At 35.1% G+C, this 22,056-nt stretch overlaps 1 protein-coding gene across 2 annotated transcripts; it reads right to left on the bottom strand.

The window, feature by feature from the left end:
- Positions 1-1,261: 1,261 nt before the first annotated feature.
- ncaldb (neurocalcin delta b) lies at positions 1,262-21,037 on the bottom strand. 2 transcript variants are annotated; one of them, XM_067411068.1, is made up of 4 exons: positions 20,899-21,037; positions 8,769-9,165; positions 5,081-5,186; positions 1,262-3,503 (listed from the first exon to the last, which is right to left on the bottom strand). In XM_067411068.1, exons 2-4 carry the CDS (start codon positions 9,144-9,146, stop codon positions 3,409-3,411), a joined length of 579 nt encoding a protein of 192 aa, XP_067267169.1. In that variant the 5' UTR covers positions 9,147-9,165; positions 20,899-21,037; the 3' UTR covers positions 1,262-3,408. The 2 variants fall into 2 exon arrangements, with proteins under 2 accessions (XP_067267169.1, XP_067267170.1); XM_067411069.1 differs by lacking the exon at positions 20,899-21,037 and adding an exon at positions 19,518-19,611.
- Positions 21,038-22,056: the final 1,019 nt, after the last annotated feature.

A 22,056-nucleotide genomic window follows, 5' to 3' on the forward strand; every position in this document is an offset into this window, starting at 1 on the left:
CTAAAATCGATCTATCTTACTGCAGTGTGTCTCAAACAAGTGTCTCACAGCAGCCACCAAGCAAACGCACAGAGTAACGTTATAACATAATTTTCAAAACACTCAAATGTATCTAATATAATAAACAGAGCTGCGTTACCTCATACTCATGACCGGAAAAGCGGAAGCGGCGCCGGCGACTGTGTCATAATAAAAGTCCCGCTGCATGCGGCGTGTGTTCAGTGCCCAAGGAAGTCGACCGGAAGTTGAAGTCGGCCGGGTGCCGCCATCTTGTAGCAGAACTTCACTTGCGTTAGCATCCCCATTGACTCCCATTCATTTTGGCGTCACTTTGACAGTGAATAACTTTACATCTGAGGCGTTTAAAGACTCCATTTGTCCATTATTTATTTCCAAAGATACAAGACAATGTATAAAGGGCTCCATTACCTTCTATGTTACATTATGGCCCCGTAGAAACAGTTTTTGTAAAAATAAGCTAACGATTGCGTCATAACCACTCGACTCTCTGTCGCACAGAAGAGAAGTTACCGTACAGACAGGAGGAGAAGCTCGCAGGCAATCGGGGAGACGTCAAGAGAGAAGCCTACTGGCGTTACATTTTTTAATACTATAAAAAATAATTAATCAGAATACTTACTCCTGCTCACTCACGCCAAAGAACTCCCCGCTCAAGCTCGCCGTCTCTGCGAGATTAACGATGGCAGTTTGCACGCACAGCTATTAGAAGATTTACATCTGTCAGACAGGTTGCTGACATCATCAAGCTTAGTTTGAGTCTGCGCGTCAGAAAAGGAAGTGCTAAAAATCGCTAAAAATGGGCTTCACTTGTCTCAATTGAGTTCCAATGGGGTCGCTGTGTCCATTTCTTTTACTGTCTATGCGTGTGTTGCGCAATCGCTTCAGGGGCCTCATTCAGCTCCCACAACACTCGGTCCTGCTCTGTTTCATACTACAGTAACGTTAATAATCGCATCCATGAACATGATTTCTTCCTGAGTCCTATCCCGATTGTTTCCACCGGCTGTGAGGTGAAGACCACATGATTCCCCCAAGATTGTAAAACTTGTCGTTGTCAAGCTATGTCTGTCTTTTGAGCAGGCCTCTAGCGACCTCTAGCGGACATAAATCCTACATACTGCACCGGGAATTTCAGAGGAGAATTGTGTAAAACCAGGGTTTAAAACCAGACAATCAGACACAGAAACAGTTTCTTTCTTTAAGATTTTTATTTATGATATAACCAAAACAGATGCCTGCGTTTATAATATCTACACTCATACAATGTACAGGTTACCATATAAAATCTACAAAATGATAATGACAAACATTTAGTTTGACAGGTAACAGTTGTACAGCATAAAGTGATAGAACACTGTTTGTTTTGCCATATATATTTATGTGTTTGGCACTTGACCACATGTTGCTGTCTTGTGCGGTTTAGAATGCCAGATGCTAAATCGTTTTTCTATGAAGGAGATTCTACAAACAAGGAAAAAAAAAAAAAACTCATTTGTTTTCTTTTCTTATTGGTTTTAAATCCAAGCTCCTTCACGATTGTTCTGTTCAGCATGTGGCTGAAAAACATTTGATCATTACAACATTGACTTCACAGCAAAGAGTTTCTGATGGCTATCCATCTCACATGTGGCCTCAAATAAGATGTGGTTTGCTTGTGAGCGAGTGTTTGTGCATTTATAAATGTACTATGGATTTGCATCACACAAAAAAGCACATGTCATCCATTTACACAGTCCCTTGCATTTTAAAACACAGCCACTTCAAACCCTGAGGATGTGCAGTCATATTCATACACATTAATATTCTTTCCTATACGCTCCAATTGTCTCTCCATAGTCCTGTCACTGACAGAACGCTCACAAGTGCTGACTGAAATGTATGCATAGACAAACACTGGATAAACACACGAGTACTCAAAAAGCACCACATACATACCACATACGCACATATTCATCCTAAAACGTACAGAATGTCCCAGAAAATGCAGAGAATACATTCAGTTTGACCCACATGCAGTATGTGCAAAATGAGTTGAGCTGTTGTTTTACCCAGGATATAAAAATAAAAGACCTGAAAAAAATACTAAGGCCAAGATTCAGTCAAATTTGAATTCACTTTAGCATGTTGCTCATGCTAATATGTAGTAGGTTTGGGCAGAACATTGACTGAATCAAGGTCTGGATAGAGCAGGAAGGGTGCTAGAAATCTGGGAAGTCTGCTAGTGAATCTGTTGGCTGGTGTCTGGTGTCTGGCAGTAAATGCTGCAGGACTTTATGGTCAATAATGTGTGGTTTTCACTGCTCATTGTCACAATGCAACATAAGATATGCTTTCACTGTACAAATGATTATTTGAAACAGAAGAAAATGTAATTTCAATAATAGCAGTTTCATAATGAAAAGCATTTTTTTTTTTTTTTTTGTGGTGTGAAACATTTTTATCACCCACCAGTTAAACCAAAATTAAATTAAATGTCTTTGTCTAATACTTTTTCATGTTTCCACTCCTTTGAAGCAGCAAGATCAATATTATTGTCGTCCATGTTCTTAAATGACATTTTCTAACTATGGTTATTTTCAGTCCTATGCAGCAATAATGTTTTAAATTTTTTTTTTAAAGAATTATTATTTTTAAACTTTATTCTGGTGCACATAAAAGGAGCACCATCATGACAAAATTTTATCCCAAGCATTTCTTTAAGATTTTCTATCACAGGCTCTGACATCATAATGCAATAAATGTTGGAAAGAAAAAAAAAAAAAACTTCAAGTAAAAAAAACTTTGATATGTCGCCCAACTTCCTCTCTTAAATAGATGTATGTGCTGAATGGAATTGAAATACTAGGAACACAAAGAATGACAATTGCTATTGTATGTGTAAAATTATTTAATTTAGTAAATTCTTAAAAATAATTATTAAATATACTATAGTTCGGTGTTTAGAAAGCATATGCAATCTGATTTTTGACAAAGTGTCATATTATCCCATGCATTTTGCATGCTTAGAAAAGTTCGCTTCAGCACCCTTTCAGAGAACCTCTGTTAATTTTTAAAGCTCATTTTGAAGGGGTTTATTTCAGTACCAAAAGTACTGTCACTTGCATTGTGTTAATGTGTAAAAGTCTTATGTGAGGAAGTCAAAGTACAGAGAGATGCATGCACACAAGCTTAGTGTGCATGACTTCTGTATATCAGTTTCTGAACGTTACCTGATGTGTGTCTGTGGGGAAAAAATGGTTGCCGAAATGGGCGTCCGAAATGGTTTCCATGCCTGGTGTTCAGTGGGAAACTCACAGACACTCAGATAGGGGTGTAGTTTTGGAGTCCAGGCTCTGACTGAACAGAAAGACTTATGAGAGGTTATGACAGAAGCGAGACGCTGCTGATTCACTGCCCGGCACTGCTGGGATCGCACTGCAACAGTCGCACAATGGATGGGTCGCTCTTTGCTCCCTCTACAAACTCTTCCAGTGACAGCTTGCCTGAGGGAGAACAAAGGGTCAAAGGTTAAAAATAACCAGCAAAGAGTCAGCGTTTGCCTGGTTAGCATTGGTCAGTTACCTCTTTTCTTAGTTACTTGAATATTGTTACTAAAATAATTAGTGTACAGCCAAATATATTGACAAGAATTTATGGCAACAAATATATATATATATATATTATATATATATTTGTTGCCACAGGGCAATATATGTAATATGATCAATACAGTTAAAATGATTAAAGGATTAGTTCACTTTCAAATTCAAATTTCCTGATAATTTACTCACCCCCATTTCATCCAAGATGTTCATGTCTTTCTTTCTTCAGTTGAAAAGAAATTTAGGTTTTTGATGAAAACCTTCCAGGATTGTTCTCCATATAGTGGACTTCAGTGGAGCCCAAACGGTTGAAGGTCAAAATAACAGTTTCAGTGCAGTTATCTAGAGAAACCATCACTCATTTTCTAAAAAATAAATAAATAAATAAATAAATATATATTATATATATATATATATATATATATATATATATATATATATATATATATATATATATATATATATACACATTTTAAAAATAAATGCTCATCTTGAACTAGCTCTCTTCTTCTTCTCTATTAGAATTCCAGCAGTGTAGACACTGCTGAGTGTATTACTGCCCTCCACAGGTCAAAGTTTAAGCCAATTGTTATATATTTGCACTAGCATATTGTATATGACAATTTAGTTCAAACTTTGACCTGTGGAGGGCAGTAATACACTTAGCAGCGTCTACACTGACAGGAATTCAAACCGGAATTCAAATAGAGAAGAAGAAGAGAGCTAGTTCAAGATGAGCATTTACGGTTAAAACGTATAAAATGTTTAAATTTTTTTTTTTAGAAAATGACCAATGGTTTCTCTAGATAAGACCCTTATTTCTCATCTGGGATCGCTGTAAACTGTAATTTTGACCTTCAACCTTTTGGGCTCCATTGAAGTCCACTATATGGAGAAAAATCCTGGAATGTTTTCATCAAAAACCTTCATTTCTTTTCGACTGAAGAAACAAAGACATGAACATCTTGGATGACATGAAGGTGAGTAAATTATCAGGAAATTTTAATTTGAATGTGAACTAATCCTTTAAGTAGCTAATTAATCATTCAGTCACAACAAAAAATCATGTTAAATCATGACAAAATATTATTAAAACTATTATTTAAAATATACTTTACAGTAAAATTTTTACTCTGGACCTTTCTGGACCTTAAAAGCGGTGGTTAAATTGCTGTCTATGGACAAGTCATATACCTCTCGCCTCGGATTTCATCAGAAATAACTTATTTTGTGTTCCGAAGATGAACAATGGTCTTATGGGTGTGGAACGGCATGAGGGTGAGTAATAAATTACATTATTTTCATTTTTGGGTGAACTAACCCTTTAAGTACACTTACAGTATATTGCCTTTTATTTCATTAATATTAGGCTTATATTATCTGAAAGTAAATACTTTTAAGATTTCAAGTACTCAACAAGTGCACATTCAATATAATTAGCCGCTTCTTTTTCTTTTACAAGGAGATAGAAAGCTCACCATCACGATTTGTGTCCATCTGGCGAAAGATCTTCTCTGTGCGTTTCTCAGGTGTGGACTCGTCCTCTGGCATCTTCATCACTGCAGATACCATCTTATAGATGGCCTGAAGAAGACACAAATGATTTCAGTAGAGTTTGGTGTTAAAATGTTGCTTAGGACACTCTAACACTATGGATCTCTAACAAGCATATCTATATTTAGATTCTGAACCCATTGCAACGCATTATGATATTGTCTTATCAGGGAAAGATACGTGCAATGCTGTGTTAGGATTTGCTAGCTTTTGGTTTAGGAGTGCACCTATGATGCTGTTATGGTCGAAGCAGGCACTAAATTCTGCCTTTTGTAAATCTTATTAGAGAAAATTATAGAACTCTGGGTATGATTTGGAATTGGAGACATCACTTCATAACTATTTCAAAGTAACCATAGCGACTGCTTTTCTCAGATAATTGAAAGAATCGAAAAGGAAATTACAGCCATTTGTGTGCACTCAGCTGTCAGATTCAGGGAGTGCACTTAGGAAGTTGACACATCTCACCGATTGCTACAATGGCGTGAAATTTACCTAAATATGAGCAAAATATAATTGCCTGCTGCACTCAAGTCTCCCTATCTGAGCAAAACATCATGCACAAATCAATATTGCTACTTTTTCTGGCAATAAGGGACTACCTGGAGGCAGTTCGATATTATTGATTTGCCATGTTTATTCACTGAATGGGAATAGCTGAAATATATTAAAGGATTAGTCCACTTTTAAATAAACTTTTCCTGATAATTTACTCACCCCCATGTCATCCAAGATGTCCATGTCTTTCTTTCTTCAGTCGAAAAGAAATTAAAGTTTTTGATGAAAACATTCCAGGATTATTCTCCTTATAGTGGACTTTAATGGGCACCAAACAGTTGAAGGTCAAAATTAGTTTTACTGCAGCTTCGAATTGTTCAACACTATCACAGAGGAGAAATAAGGGTCTTATCTAGTGAAACCATCACTCATTTTCAGAAAAAAAAAAAAAAGAAAATTATATAAGTTTTAACCTTAAAGGGATAGTTCACCCAAAATGAAAATTTGATGTTTATCTGCTTACCCCCAGGGCATCCAAGATGTAGATGACTTTTTTTCTTCAGTCAAATTATGATTTTTAACTACAACCGCTGCCGTCTGTCAGTCAAATAATAGCAGTGATTGGGAACTTGAACAATAAGAGTCGAAAAAACTTCCATAGACAAATCCAAATTAAACACTGCGGCTCGTGACGGCACATTGATGTCCTAAGACACGAAACGATCGGTTTGTGCGAGAAACCGAAAAGTATTTATATCATTTTTTACCTCTAATACACCACTATGTCCAACTTCGTTCAGCTTCCGGTTAGTGAGGTCAGATCGCGCTCTGACAACGGAAGTGATGTCTCGCGCTCATTGAAGTATATGGGCGAGACATCACTTCCGTCTTCAGAACGCGTTTTTTGACCTCACTAACAGGAAGCTGAACGAAGTTGGACATAGTGGTGTATTAGAGGTAAAAATTATATAAATAATGTTCGGTTTCTCACACAAACCGATCGTTTCGTGTCTTAGGACATTAATGTGTCGTCACGAGCCGCAGGTTTTAATTTTGATTTGTCTAAGCAAGTTTTATTTACTGTTATAGTTGAAGTTCCCATCTACTGCTATTATTTGACTGACAGACGGCAGCGGTTGCAGTTAAAAATCATAATTTGCATTCGACTGAAGAAAAAAAGTCACCTACATCTTGGATGCACTGGGGGTAAGCAGATAAACATCAAATTTTCATTTTTGGGTGAACTATCCCTTTAAATGCTCATCTTGAACTAGGGCTGCGTCCGAAAACTGGAAAATGCTGCCTTACGAGGACACATTTCAAGGTAGTAAGGCATCAAGGCACGTCCGAATCCAATGTTGGCTTCACTTCCTCTCTCATGAGATACCTTCATCTGATCGATTTTTGAAGGAAGCATAGATGTATCCTTAGCTGCCTTTGATATCCCACAATCCTGTGCTTTCCATTCTGTGACAGTTGAGCTAGAAAAATAAAGATGGCGTCCGAAGGTTGCGTTTGCTGCTCAGTTGTTGTACAAATGTACGATTTTGATCAACATATTTTAATTTTGATATCATTTCTATCGAGAAATTACTACTGTAGTAATTAAATATTTGTTTAGTTCTCACCAAAGCTCGTGCTATATTGCTGTAGATCATTAAACTGTTACGCTGCCTCAGAAGTCTGTCCGAAATCAATTTCGTGAGGTACCTTCATGCACAAACACTGCCATACAAGTCATTCTCTTATAAGATAGCGAGGCAGCAAGACAGCTACCTAGGTTTTCGGACGCAGCCTAGCTCTCTTCTTCTTCTTCTCTATTTGAATTCCAGCAGTGTAGACACTGCTAAGCGTATTACTGCCCTCCACAGGTCAAAGTTTGAACTAATTTTTATATGCAATATGATAGTTCAATAGTATATAACAATTAGTTCAAACTTTGACCTGTGGAGGGCAGTAATACGCTTAGCAATGTCTACACTGCTGGAATTCAAATAGAGAAGAAGAAGAAGAGAGCTAGTTCAAGATGAGCATTTAAGGTTAAAACTTATATAATTTTAAATTTTTTTCAGAAAATGAGCAATGGTTTCTCTAGATAAGACCCTTATTTCTCATCTGGGACTGTGTTGAACAGTTTGAAGCTGCAGTGAAACTAATTTTGACCTTCAACTGTTTGGTGCCCATTCAAGTCTACTATAAGGAGAAAAATCCTGGAATGTTTTCATCAAAAACTTTAATTTCTTTCTGACTGAAGAAAGAAAGACATGGACATCTTGGATGACATGGGGGTGAGTAAATTATTAAGTGGACTAATCCTTTAACATACACTATATGGTTAGAACATATATTTTCTGTAAATATTAAAAACACAAAGGAAATGTGTTTTTGTACACAATGGTTGATTGATAATGTGTAATTTTAGGTGGTTTGTGGAATCTTCTTATAATATAGGTACTATTTCTGTGATAAAACAGAGGATAAATGTTCAAAAGATACAACACAGAGATACAGTCTCTGTAACTTGTCCTAACCAGGCATAGAGTACTAAAATTTTGTCCTAACCAGGCATAAAGTGTAAAACTTTGAACCAATCAGAGAGTTGAATGTTAAAACAATCCGATTTGATTGTGGGCGGAGCTACAATCAACTTGGCTCTGGATGGTTTGGACAAAAACTCAGGCAAACGCTAAAAGGTTGCTACTTATCATTTCTATTGTCGTTGTATTGCTGACAGTCACTCATATCTCCACAAATGATACATTTTATTTGAAAATAATTATATTTTGTATCCTTGCTGGAAAAAAACTAAGCTGGTTGGCTGATCTTAGCTTGTTTAAGCTGGATGTAGCTGGTTTAAACTGGTCAAGCTGCTCTCCCAGTCTGAACAGGTAAGACCAGCTGGTAAAAAGTCACCAAAACCCATCTAAAACCAACCTGCTAAACCAGCTATAAGCAGGCTGTAAGACCAGCCAACCAGCTTAGGCTGGTTTTAGCTGTTGTTTGTTTTTCAGCAAGAAAGTACCTTAACATGGACGAAATGGGATTTCTCACTTTGTCAGAAGACACCTGTATCAACCGAGAGTGATACAGAATCACACTGATAAACTCACACACCTGTACAATCTCGAGCATTTCCGCCTTGCTTATGTATCCATTGCCATCCAGATCGTACATACTGAAGGCCCACTTTAGCTTCTGATCCAAACGGCCGCGTGACGTAACGCTCAGGGCAATGATAAACTCTCTGAAATCTATTGTTCCATCTCCATTGGCGTCAAAGGTTCTGAAGACGTGCTCCGCAAACTTTGACGCGTCTCCATAGGGGAAAAAGTTGCCGTAGATCTTCTTAAATTCTTCCATGCTGAGTGCACCGCTGGGGCAGTCCCGCAGGAAGCCCTTGTACCACTCCTGGATCTCATGCTCAGTGAAGTCTGTGTTTTCCAGCAGGTCCTGTATCACTTCGGGACGGAGTTTGCTGTTCTGCTTTCCCATGTCGATGGTCTGGTTTCAACTAGAGATGAAGAAGAAAAAATAGAAAAACTGTTATTAAATGTCTCACATTAAGTAACTCTTAAACGCTTATCTCAACCTTAGCTAATATGACCTTTGTGAAAATGAAGTGTAATTTATCATACGCTGAATTGCATGTTAATTATTATTAAATGTGGTTACATTTTATTTTAAAGTGCCTTGAGCATCCGGTGTGTGAGGTCTGAATGCACTTTGATGCCAGAAGTGATCGTTCGCACTCATTGACATATATATACGCGAGAGATCACTTCCATCATCAGAGCGCGTTTTTTCTGACCTCACACACCGGATGCTCAAGGCAGTTGGACATATTAGACGTAAAAAAATGATATAAATATTGTTCGATTTCTTGCACAAACTGATCATTTTGTGTCTTCGGACATCAATGTGTCGCCACGAACCGCAGGGTTTAATTTGGATTTGTCTGTGCATGTTTTTTTTTTACTCTTATAGATGGAGTTCCCATTGACATGCATTATACGACTGACAGACGGCAACGGTTTGAGTTAAAAATCATCATTTGTGTTCTACTGAAGAAACAAAGTCAACTACATCTTGGATGCACTGGGGGTAAGCAGATAAACATCAAATTTTCATTTTTGGGTGAACTATCCCTTTAAGGTGTCTGTGTTACACTGTAATTATACATTTAAGTACTGAGCAATAATAATTAACTACATGTACTTATTATAGGGTTAGGATTAGGATAAGGGTTTGGTTTAGGGTTAGGGTTAGCTGCATTTAATTACGCATAATTTATAGTTATTACTACATTAACTACATGTAACGTGTAATATAAGGACAGAGTAAAATAAAGTGTTACCAAAAATGCTTTATTGTTATAATAAGCTAAACTTTAGAGTGCTTTTTGACAGTTTATTAGGACTGAAGTATGTTTATATGTAAAAAGTTGCAGTTCATTACATGTAAAATGTAAAATACATTTAAAATATTAATTTTAAGTAACACATTACAGTTAAAATTATACATGTGCTTGAATATGTTAGTCAACACATCAAAATAAGTGTACTTTTATAAAAAACGACAAACGATTATTAAAAAAAATGATTTACAATGCACTTTTAATTTGACATTGTTACAAAGTACAAAACTTTTCAAAAAATAGTGAAACATATGAAAGTAAACTCTCTTTAAATACAATTAAGTAGACCTTTAAGTACAGATTTTAAAGTATACTTTTAGGATTTGAAGTACACTACAATAGTACAGAAGTATGAGAAAAAACCCCAGTAAGCTCATGTGAAGAGATCTCAGCAATCTTTGCTGCTTGTGCTCAGATTTGCCAAGATACCAAAGAATGCAAAAGTCAGAGACCTCAATATGTACTCAAACATTTCTTATCATTTTTTTCTGACTTTCTATCCACATACATTTTATAGCTCAACAATTTTCTCATTAGTGTCTGTTCACCCTTTTTTTTTTTTTTAGAGAGAGAGAAATATAACATTCTCAGTTTTATTCTCATGAGCTCTGCAATAAAAATACACAGCAGAACACAGCAACATACATTGTCTAAACCCTGACGGGAACCCCTTATTGTCATTGTACTATATATGCAAAGCACACATATATGCCACATATCTAAAATTTCTCTTCCTTTTCCCATCTGTCAACTGAACTTTCCACTGGTTGACCGCAGTGATGCTTTCACCTGCTGCAGTGTGTGTCTATGTGTGTGTGCAGCTGCACCAAAATCATTTCCTGATGCAAATCTCTTATAAAAATCCACGTGCCTGCAGTCCTACACACATATGATCACGAGAGCACATATAGGGTAATTCTATGAAATCAGTGCTTTTTCCTGATTCATTTTAATACAGCAAAAAGAAGCTGCATAAGTAGCTGTTTTCAGAACAATGTCTTTTTAAACTATGCATTAAGTACTCAAAATAAAAGTCATTTTTTATATATATGCATATTTATGTGAGGGACACAAATGGCATGTTCAATGTCTCTTTATTCTGAGAGTGGATGGAAAGTGATGGGGGACAAAAAACAACACTGGGGAGATTGTGAGATGGAGAAACTGAAACTCCTCTTGTAAACAGGAAGCAGTCCATCAGTTTGTCGTTCACTGCTCCTCAAGTAGCGCATGTGACTGTCCAGCCCGACGCTATATATAGTGTTTTTTATTTAACAAAAAGATGTGGGAAAAAGTGAGAGAAATATCATTACAAATATATATATATATTCTCTCATGTTTACAGTATGTGTTTGTGGGAAACTGTCAGTCATAAATGGTGAAACATCTTTGAAGTTGAAATTAATCAGTCAAATGAATGTCAAGCAACTAGTTTAAAGATAAATCATACGTCAAAAAAAAAAAATTGATGATTATACACTACTGTTCAAATATGTGGTGTCAATAAGATTTTTTTTTTTAAAGAAATTAATGCTTTTATTTAGAAAAGAAGTACTGAATTGATCAAAAGTCACTGTAAAGACATTTATAATGTTACATAAGATTTAATAATAAATAAGTTCTTTCTATTTATCAAAGAATCCTGAATAAAAAAAATGTATCACATTTTCCACAAAAATATTAAGCAGCACAGCTGTTTTCAACACTGATAATAGAAATGAATATTTCTTGAGCAGCAAATCAGCATACTAAAATGGTTTCTGAAGGATCATGTGACACTGAAGATTGAAGTAATGATGCTGAACATTCAGCTTTGCCATCAAAGAAAAAAAAAATCACTTTAAAATATATTAAAATAGAAAATTTACATTTTAAATTGTAATAATATTTCAAACGCAGCCTTAGTGAGCACTCAAAAACGTTAAAAAAACTTAAAACCCCAAACCTTTGAACGGTAGTGTATATTTTAATACAGTTTTGAATTTTGAATTATGTGGCCATGGATTGATCTCTGTGTTAAACATCTAAACGGCTGCACAATCAGACAATTTATGAAGATCTATAACTGCTCTCTGAACACATTGTGTTTTCTCCCATGATCTTCAAAGGCCTGACCAAACCGAAAGCTCCATTCTCACCTCTCTCTACAAACCAGAGCCTTCAACCACACACACACATACCACCTCCACCCATCCAGTCCGAGCACCAAAAGCACCAATTTGTCCACAGCAGACATTCATGCTGCTTCTGTGGATGGATCACATGGATAAAAGCATTGTGATCAATCAGAGTTTAATTGCTTAATGGATATGCGGCATTTGTATTACGTTCCACCCGTTGTCATGGCAACAGACAGTCTAGTCTTACTGTTAGAAAATGTGCCATTATTCAACAACGATATTTATGGATAAATCAAACAATGTTTCTTTTGGAAAAATGGAAGACTATAAATAAACTACATTTTCTGAAGCAAAAAAATTTCATGATCTATTCTCCAAAACATATTTTAAATTAGGATAGATAGATAGATAGATAGATAGATGATAGATAGATAGATAGATAGATAGATAGATAGATAGATAGATAGATAGATAGATAGATAGATAGATAGATAGATAGATAGATAGATAGATAGATAGATAGATAGATAGATAGATAGATAGATAGATAGATAGATAGATAGATAGATAGATAGATAGATACCACAATGCTAAGGTTAACGTTCAGTGCCAGTGTTTGGTGTTAGGGGTTTGTTCCAGTCACTCAGAGACATGTCTGTTATTGTCTGGTATCTCTCTGACTTTTCAATCATCAATGACATCACTTCTGATCCCTTCTCAGGACAAGCCATGTTCTTGACCCTCTTGATGTTCTTGTACTTCACCTGAGCTTAGCCTGTATTTATAAAGCAGAGCTGCTGGCTCGCGGGATCACTGATGTTCCTGGAATCTATTTCCGGGGTCAACAGCTCAAAGAGCTGTTTCAAATTAACCCTAAGACTCTTAGAGCCTCCAATAGCACCCCGGTGACGTCACGCTTACATAACGCAGGCCCACAGACAGCTTGGCCATGTGATGCCGCTACAGGTGGACACAAGACACTGGTGTCCCTTCAATGAGCTGAGGACAGGTGCACATCACTCAGGAACACATCACACCTATAAAACTATATACACTCTAAAAAATGCTGGGTTAAAAACAACCCAAGTTGGGTTGAAAATGGACAAACCCAGCGGTTGGGTTAAATGTTTACCCAACCTGCTGGGTAGTTTTATTTAAATGAACTATTGTTTAAAAATTGCTATGGCTAGCTTAAAATGAACCCAAAATAGTTGGGAAATTAAAAAACAGAAGCAATTAGAGACAACGATAATGGACAAAAGGTGAATGTTTATAAATAAGATTTAATATTTTTAATATTCTTTTAATAGTTTATTAATATAAATTTATTAATAAGCAATTTAATAAATGTTTATTGTTTAATAATTATTCATTGAACATTAATAAATGTTCATTTCCAACATGCTTTGGGTTAATTTTAATTAAGCAATACAGTAATTTTTAAACAATAGTTGAGTTAAATAAAACTACCCAGCAGGTTGGGCAAACATTTAACCCTACCGCTGGGTTAAAACAACCCAATTGCTGGTTTTGTCCATTTTCAACCCAACTTGGGTTGTTTTTAACCCAGCATTTTTTAGAGTGTATATTTTTTGAGATTTACACTTTTTCACTATATATGAGATTTTTTAGTGTAAATCTCACAAAATTTTGATATACTGTGTACTAAAACTATCAAAAATTATTGTCGCTAATCAAATAAAAGAAAATATAAAAAAATAGATGAAAAACTTAAAAAAAGAAATGTTGTTTGGGCAATTAACTGAAATAAATTTCAATTGAAGTCCTAAAATGACAAACTAAAACAAATAAAAAACATTACAAGTAAAGTAGAAATGTTTAAAAAAAAAAAAAAAATCTAATAAAAATTACAAAAACAAAGTGACTAAAACTGAAAAAATATCAATAAATACTGTAATGGTGTATAAATAATACTAAAATAACAGTGTTTGCCAATGGAGTAAAAGCTTATTTCACCTATATACCCCCAAACCCTAAAATTATTTACCCCCAAATTTTCAATAAATACATTTAAAGATATTTAAATATTTTACTGGACAAGATACATTTATTTATTTATTAACTCTAAAAAATGCTGGGTTAAAAACAACTCAAATGGGGTTGCAAATGGACAAACCCAGCAATTGGGTTGTTTTAACCCAGCGGTTGGGTTAAATGTTTGCCCAACCTGCTGGGTAGTTTTTTTTAACCCAACTATTGTTTACAAATTACTGTATTGCTTGCTTAAAATTAACCCATAGTATGTTGGAAATGAACATTTATTAATACATTTAATGAATAATAATTAAACAATAAACATTTATTAAATTGCTTATTTATAAATGTTCACCTATTGATTATTATTGTTGCCTCTAGTAATTATGTTTGATTTTTAATTTCCAACATATTTTGGGTCATTTTAAGCCAGCCATATACTATTTTTTATTTTTTTTCCCAAACAATAATTAAAAACATTGTTTTAAAAACATTGGCAACAATAATAGACAAAAGGTGAATGTTTATTAATAAGCTTTAATATTTTATTAATATAAATTTAATAGTTTAATAGTTTATTAATATAAATGTATTAATAAGCAATTTAATAAATGTTTATTGTTTAATAATTATTCATTGAACATTGATAAATGTTCATTTCCAACATACTTTGGGTTAATTTTAATTAAGCAATACAGTAATTTTTAAACAATAGTTGAGTTAAATAAAACTACCCAGCAGATTGGGCAAACATTTAACCCTACCACTGGGTTAAAACAACCCAATTGCTGGGTTTGTCCATTTTCAACCCAACTTGGGTTGTTTTTAACCCAGCATTTTTTAGAGTGTTGGGTTGTTTTTAACCCAGAATTTTTAAAAATTTGTTTGCCCCCAATCGATCGATCGATCAATCAATCAATCAATCAATCAATCAATCAATCAATCAATCAATCAATCAATCAATCAATCAATCAATCAATCAATCAATCAATCAATCAGAGGTCAACATTTAATTAAAATATTTTCCTTCTCATCTTTGATGTAATGAGGTTGATAACACTGAGCAGACAACACATAGAACATCCAGCTTCACTTTTAAACCAAACTAATGATTTGTGACACGTGAATTGTTTTGACAGCCTTACAAAAGCATGAGCCATCAAAGTGATAGAAATGAACATTATCACATGAGCTGGCCATTAAATAGAACAAGACACAGGAAGGTGTGTGTTGTATGATACAAAAGATGATATCTGCCCTCTACCCCTCAAAACCACAGAGGCCAAATAAAACCTCAGGCTTCGAAACTCAAGTATGACTGTGGAAAATGTCAGCACTGCATTCATCTTTGTGAGGGGTCTATGAAATGAACTCATCAAATGCTCTCATAGTTTCCTCGTTCTTCCCCAAGCTCACCAAAATACATTACTGTGTTGACTGTTGAAGAAAGTACAGCATTTCTGTTTATGAGTTATCATGGGTACATCTAGTGACATTAGTCAATGTGGAAATTTCCTTCACATATCAGCAGTCATCTACAGTGCTGCATTTACATGACTAGGTTCAATGTATGCCAAAATTAAAATCAAGGGGAAAAATCAAGTGAGCATTAGCGTGCTTGTTATGATTATGTTTCAAGATGAGTTATTAATGTTTAGTCACGGACCTCATCACATATAGCTATTAATTGTATGCCAACACTAGCAAGACTGTTGGTTTCTGTGGCTCGCTGCTGAAAACTGTATACCTCAATCTGCACTTTACATCTGTGCCATACTTAATATTTATGCTGCATCAGTTTCAATTTGTCTAATTTATAACCATTTAGCCCAGGTTTTACCAGTGTTTCCACATGTTAGGATGTATATCACAGATTTCAAAATGTAAACTTAAGAGTAACTTTGGAAATAATTTACAAAGTAATTAATAATAAAAAAAGAAATTATTAAACAGTCTTTATGTCAGCCCAAAATATCTCAATATATTAAGCAGTTTTGCTTTTGATCTTGTTTTAAGGGAGTTTATGCATTTTTACTGGAAAGCGACAAAAATGCTGATGCAGTGTTTGGTTAAATCAATTTAAATAGATAATAAATCAATAGATAATAATGGTTCAAATGCATTATTTTTCATGGATGATTCACATGAGGCCTCTATGAGCTAAAAATAATGCTATTACATGACAGGGTCGGGAATTAGCGAGGGCCTGAGGCAAAAATGCCACTAAAATGAATAAAAATGCCCTGAAAAATGTTAAAAATGTTAGATATCAAGACTTCACATGCAAAAGCCTCTAAGTGCCGTCTGAAATTTTCTTCTAAAATGAGCATTTTCATCAAGCTTGTATGTTTAGGTTCAGTAATTTCACTTTAATGGCAATTAATAGGTCCTTTTCATTGCAATTAAAGTGAAATAACTGAATATAAACATACAACCTTGATAAAAATGCTCATTTTAGAAGAAAGTTTCAGGCTTTTGCATCTGAACTCTTATGATTATTTATATAGTTACATATTGTATGGGAAAGCAATATTACAAGCAAAAATGCTGTTTTTCTCAAATATCAGCACAATTGCACATGATATTTATTTCATAAAACAGTTCATTAAACGAAAAAGTTACTATTAAGTTATTTACGTTTTAGACACAATATTGTCAATATTGTCTATTTTTTTGTTCTTTTTTTATTTCGGAATGTAAATTGTATAAAACAAATCAATTGTACATCTCTGAGCATCACAGAGTGGTGTTTCATTCCTGAATGAATCCATATTTTTGAATGAATCAGTTGAGTGAACAATTCAATGACACATTCGCAATAACAGTCACTTGAATGACTTACTCATTAAGACTCATTAAAAAAAAATGTCTGTATTCAAAACTTTATATTCAAATCATTAATATTAAAACATTTTTTCATGTATCTGTAATAAACCTATAGTGTCTTGTTATTCTAACTGAATTCATTGATTAAATCTAAGAATTTAACATAAGACATGACACATTAAATGTATAAGATAACTGATTTCCAGGGTATTCACATTTTTTTTTAAATAAAAAAAGCCCTGGTTTAGGGGGCAGTTTAAGAGTTTCAATCACATTTAGCAAGATCTGACCATGTATGAGCAATGCAGTCAATAAATACTAATATTGGGTCTCTGGAGATATTAAATGTAAAAATGGCTTGCAGGAGTCTTTGCATTGACTGCACAGAATACATAATACATCAAACACTTTCACTAACTTTGTCGTTTCATTTTCTTCAGCTAACTAGCTAACAAATCTCTCTCTCCTTGTACCTTCAGGATTAACTCAAGGTTCTGTTGGGCTAATCTGAAGCCGTAGGATATAAATATAGACTCATGTCTGTTATGTAAGGATCACTAAATATCTTATACCAGGACTTTGTGATAAAGAAAACACAGTAGGTATACATATTGCAATCCACTGGTAATCGATTTTTCGCAAAATCACAAATGTTTTGAGACATCAAGACATTCTTCCCTGTGGAGTCTGCATTAATCTGCAACCTCAGGATCGCCCAATATTAACTATGAAATAAAAAATGCAATATAAAATGAATCCTTTACAATTAAATGTGTATAACTTTCTAAAATATGCTGGGATTCTGCATGGGTATAGAAAGTCTGTGACCGTATTATGAGGATTTACTGGCCCAGGTTAAAAATGGTGAGCTTCTCTCGCAAGCGTGACCTCTGCTGAGATCTTTGCCTTCGCAAATTGGTTTTAAAACACTATGAAATAAGAGTGTGGCATTTGGAATACATTGCAGTAATTGTTGTGCAAGTATAAGCAGTTGAAAGATAGAGTAAAACGACCTTCTAAATGTCTCACTTGTCTGAGAAAAATTCAGTGAATGTACTTGAAAGTAGTTATAAATATCACACACCCTCGGTTGACATTTTTTTTTTACCAGTGCCGAGGTCGTTAAAGGTCCATATTTCCTGTCAGAACAAACAGCAAATCCATATTAATACCCAGACATTTGACGTAAAACATTTTTGTCTAGCTCAAATATAAACGTTCAACCATCAATCTAAAAGTTTTAACTGTTTGTAAACTATCCTTGCTTGACCTCGACAAAATCTTCCATCCGTCTGTGAGAACGGCAATAACCGCCATCGTGAGACGTGCTCCACAATTCCAGCTCTTAAAGTAAATATTTGTAAAGCTCCTATTTTTGGAAACATTTTTTTCATACCATTTGCAGTTTTAAATCATGGTCAATTACAGCAATTGTGACAGGACACTTCAACAAACTGGAAATGCTTTTACATTACAGCCTCAATGCTCACAAATTGAATGTAGATGAACTCAAGCATGAAATCACTGTAGCTCAACACCACGGCTCATTACAAAATGCCATTACTATTCTCAGCTGGTGTCACTGTGAATTTATGTACTTGAGCTTACATTACAATAATAACTATACCCTCAGCTTCATTAAAAAATACATTCAATCCTCACGAGTCAATCTGAACACCGTCCGCATTCACATTGCACTGGACATCACAGTCCACTGAGACTCTTAAGCTCTTGGAGATGTCAAGTGAAAAGCTCTCAGGATCTAATGAAGCATTTTATAAGTGAGACAAGTCGCAGTATATGCTTTTACCATGATTATACTGAAGCTGAAACTCAGAGAAGACGGATTCTTTAGCCACCAAGTCTATATTTACACTGTCATGAAGTGCACATCTAAACAGAAGACGTTAATGGACAGCATTGGTCAAAATGCTCTGATAACAAACCAAACATACCCTACATATGTTAATTTCTATAAAACCAGTCTATATGATCAAAATGCTAGAAATCATAACCGTTTGCCTTCAAAGCATATACTTCAGCTTTCTAATCATCAGAGTTACACGTCTTTCTGTAGTCAGTTAATATGAGCTCAGTTAATAGTTATACAAGAATTGGCAAACTTTTGTTTAAAATAGTTTTAGAGCAAATTAAACAACAGGACACTGCTGTTACACTAAGGTTCTTTATAATTCCACGAAGAACCTTTAACATCCACAGAACCTTTCTGTTGCTCAAAAGGTTCTTTAAAGTGGATTATTAAATTGTTCTGCACACTAAAAAAAAAATGGCTCTTTCTGTTCACTTAATGGTTCTTTGAGGAACCCAGAATGGTTCAATCTCTGTAAAAACGCCAGTTTGAATTGAATAGATTTATGTAGCGTATTTCATTATACATAGTATTTCAAGCAGCTTTACACACACACACACACACACACACGCACACACAAAAATTGCCTTACAAGCCAAATACAGCCAAAGGTGACAGTGGCAAGGAAGAACTTTCACCTTCTCTGATCCACCTTGAAGTAAATGATGTGATTTCAGTTTCAGCTGTCACCAGCTTTCTTTCTTCCCTTTCTATACCATCTCTATGTCGGCAGCTCTTCACAGGAAGCTCTTAAACAGACACTCCCCTCTCCCTTTCTAAATTTCCTTCTCTATCTCTCTTTATTTTTCTCCCTCTCTCTCTTGGCTCTCTGGGGCTTTACTAAACTCTCCCACAAAGCTGTGCTTCTCTGTTTCCACATCCCTACAGACGTCAAATTTTTCCAAGCGCCCACTTTTGACTTTTTAGACAGATTGTGGCTCAAAAATCAGTCTGAGCAGAACAGTCTGTCAGATAAAAAAAAAATAAAATAATGTCACCGTGTAGCCTACATGCATGCCTCAACAATACAAAAGGGAAAAAAAGAGAGCGCCTCAACAACTTCCTGCAACCTGAGATGTTTTGTTAAGCGTTCTAAGAACATGTTTGTCACTTAACCTGAGTTCCCAGTGACACTTCACCAATGACTTTACCTGATTCCTCTATTTTTCAGAGTACTTGTGATCAACCACTCAATAATGAGAATCAAGTCATTTGGATCTAAAGGCTTATTTCCTCTTTCACATGTTGCTTTGAATCAATAGGTGAGCTGTTATAACTGTGGTGTGACTTAAACACTTTTGCATATGCATTAAAAATGTTTCCACAGATATAATCTGACTTTCTAAATGACAATTTATAGGCTCGAATTAATGACATGGACCATTTGTACTTTTAAAATTCGTAATCATATGCTTATTGAAGCGAAATCCAGCAAAAAGCTGAAGGGTTATTCAAAATTGTGAAGAACTTGGTGACCAGTTAGACTTTCCTTTATACATGTATATAAATTTTAACCCATCATGTTGTTCATGGTCATTATTTAAGCTCTAATTCTCTAAGTTCTTATATTCAAAAAACTCTGGAATCAACGTGGCACTTCTAAGTGCATGAAATGTAGCTCAGATGTAGCCTCCTTTGAAATCATGCAGTGTTCACTCCTCTAAGCCTTATGTTCCAGGATTTATCCAAAGCCAAATGATCTGAAATCCACTCAGGTCAGTCGCCTTCCAGCACGCTGTCAGTTCCAGATTTCTCAGTGGAAGAAGGAGAGAATGGAATAAAACTGAAGATACAGGTGACCTTCATTCAAATTGTTGCATCCTGTTCACTTTCAAACAACAGTTTGCTTCCAGTCATCCAAACCTCACGGGATACTGAAAAATCTCAACTGTCTCTTTTCAATTTCATGTTCTCATCCTCTTGTCTGACAGTGCATCAGTGCATGGCCAATATATAACTGCACTGAGACTTCACCTGAAAGAAAAACAGCAAAACATGGAGAAAAAGGACAGAACTTACCTCAGGTGGTTGTTCTGTTGCTGTGCCGTGAGATTTTAGATGGCCATAACCCGGGGACCTCTGCAGGGAAGAGGCGTTGTGTGGCCTCAATAGTGATATGCAGCCACAGGTATCAGGAACAAGCTTTGATGCAACCAGCAGCTCCAACGAAAAACTCCACAAGACTCACCCGCAGCTTAGTTCAGAGCACCAAACTGCCTTCCACACTGACGTCAAAGCTGCTAGTCACATGACCTGCCTGAAAAGCCTATGAGAGCCACCGTTGTCCTGGCAACAGGAACTCAGCATTGACTCTTGCTCCTTGTCACTTCTTGATTATTTCTTAATGTCAGATACAGCTATTACATTTAAAACTTAGTTATATAAATAAAATAAAATATGACAAGGGAAACAAGTTTATATTTGTATATTATTATTTCTACTTTTTTTTTTTTGATGTCTTGAAGATTCAATCCTGCAGTTTTTTTAATAAAAGTTATTGAACATGTTTTCTCTTTTCTTTTTTGTGTGAAAGTTAAGTTCATCTGCAACTAAAAAACAACATTTATTCCCAAACTAGCTAGTCCCTACTGAGAGGCAACTTATTTTAGGCTAAGTTTGTAACCTTACCCTGTTTTTATGATTTAATTTAATACATTTTGTCTGTTTAATTTTAATGTTTGGTGGTGGAAAATGTAAAAAAACAGAAAAATCGTTGGTGCATTTGAGGGCAGGCGTAATGGTTTTTATACTGTACAAACTGTATATTCTATCCCCCTACACTAAACCCTATCCCTAAACCTATCCATCACAGAAAACGTTCATTTTTACATTTTTAATAAAAAAATTGTTTAGTATGTTTTAAGCCATTTTAATCATGAGGACTCAGGAAATGTCCTCATAGCCCATGTTTACGTTGTAATACCAGTGTAATACCCATGTCATTATATAAATTTGTTTCCTCATAAATCACATAAACAAGCACACACAGAGAATTATTGAGCTTTCTCATCACTTGTTGCAATTATATTGTTTTTTTGTGTTTTTAATGAAAAAAAATCACTCTTTGCTCTGCAAAGTCTTTATTTTCATGATCACATTGTGATGCACAGGACAGGTGGAGAGCGTTAGTGTTAAGAGCAGACGTCCCTCACATTGGTGGCCATGCTTTACTTAAGC

The sequence above is a fragment of the Chanodichthys erythropterus genome, chromosome 15 (assembly GCF_024489055.1).
Source record: "Chanodichthys erythropterus isolate Z2021 chromosome 15, ASM2448905v1, whole genome shotgun sequence".
NCBI lineage: Eukaryota > Metazoa > Chordata > Actinopteri > Cypriniformes > Xenocyprididae > Chanodichthys > Chanodichthys erythropterus.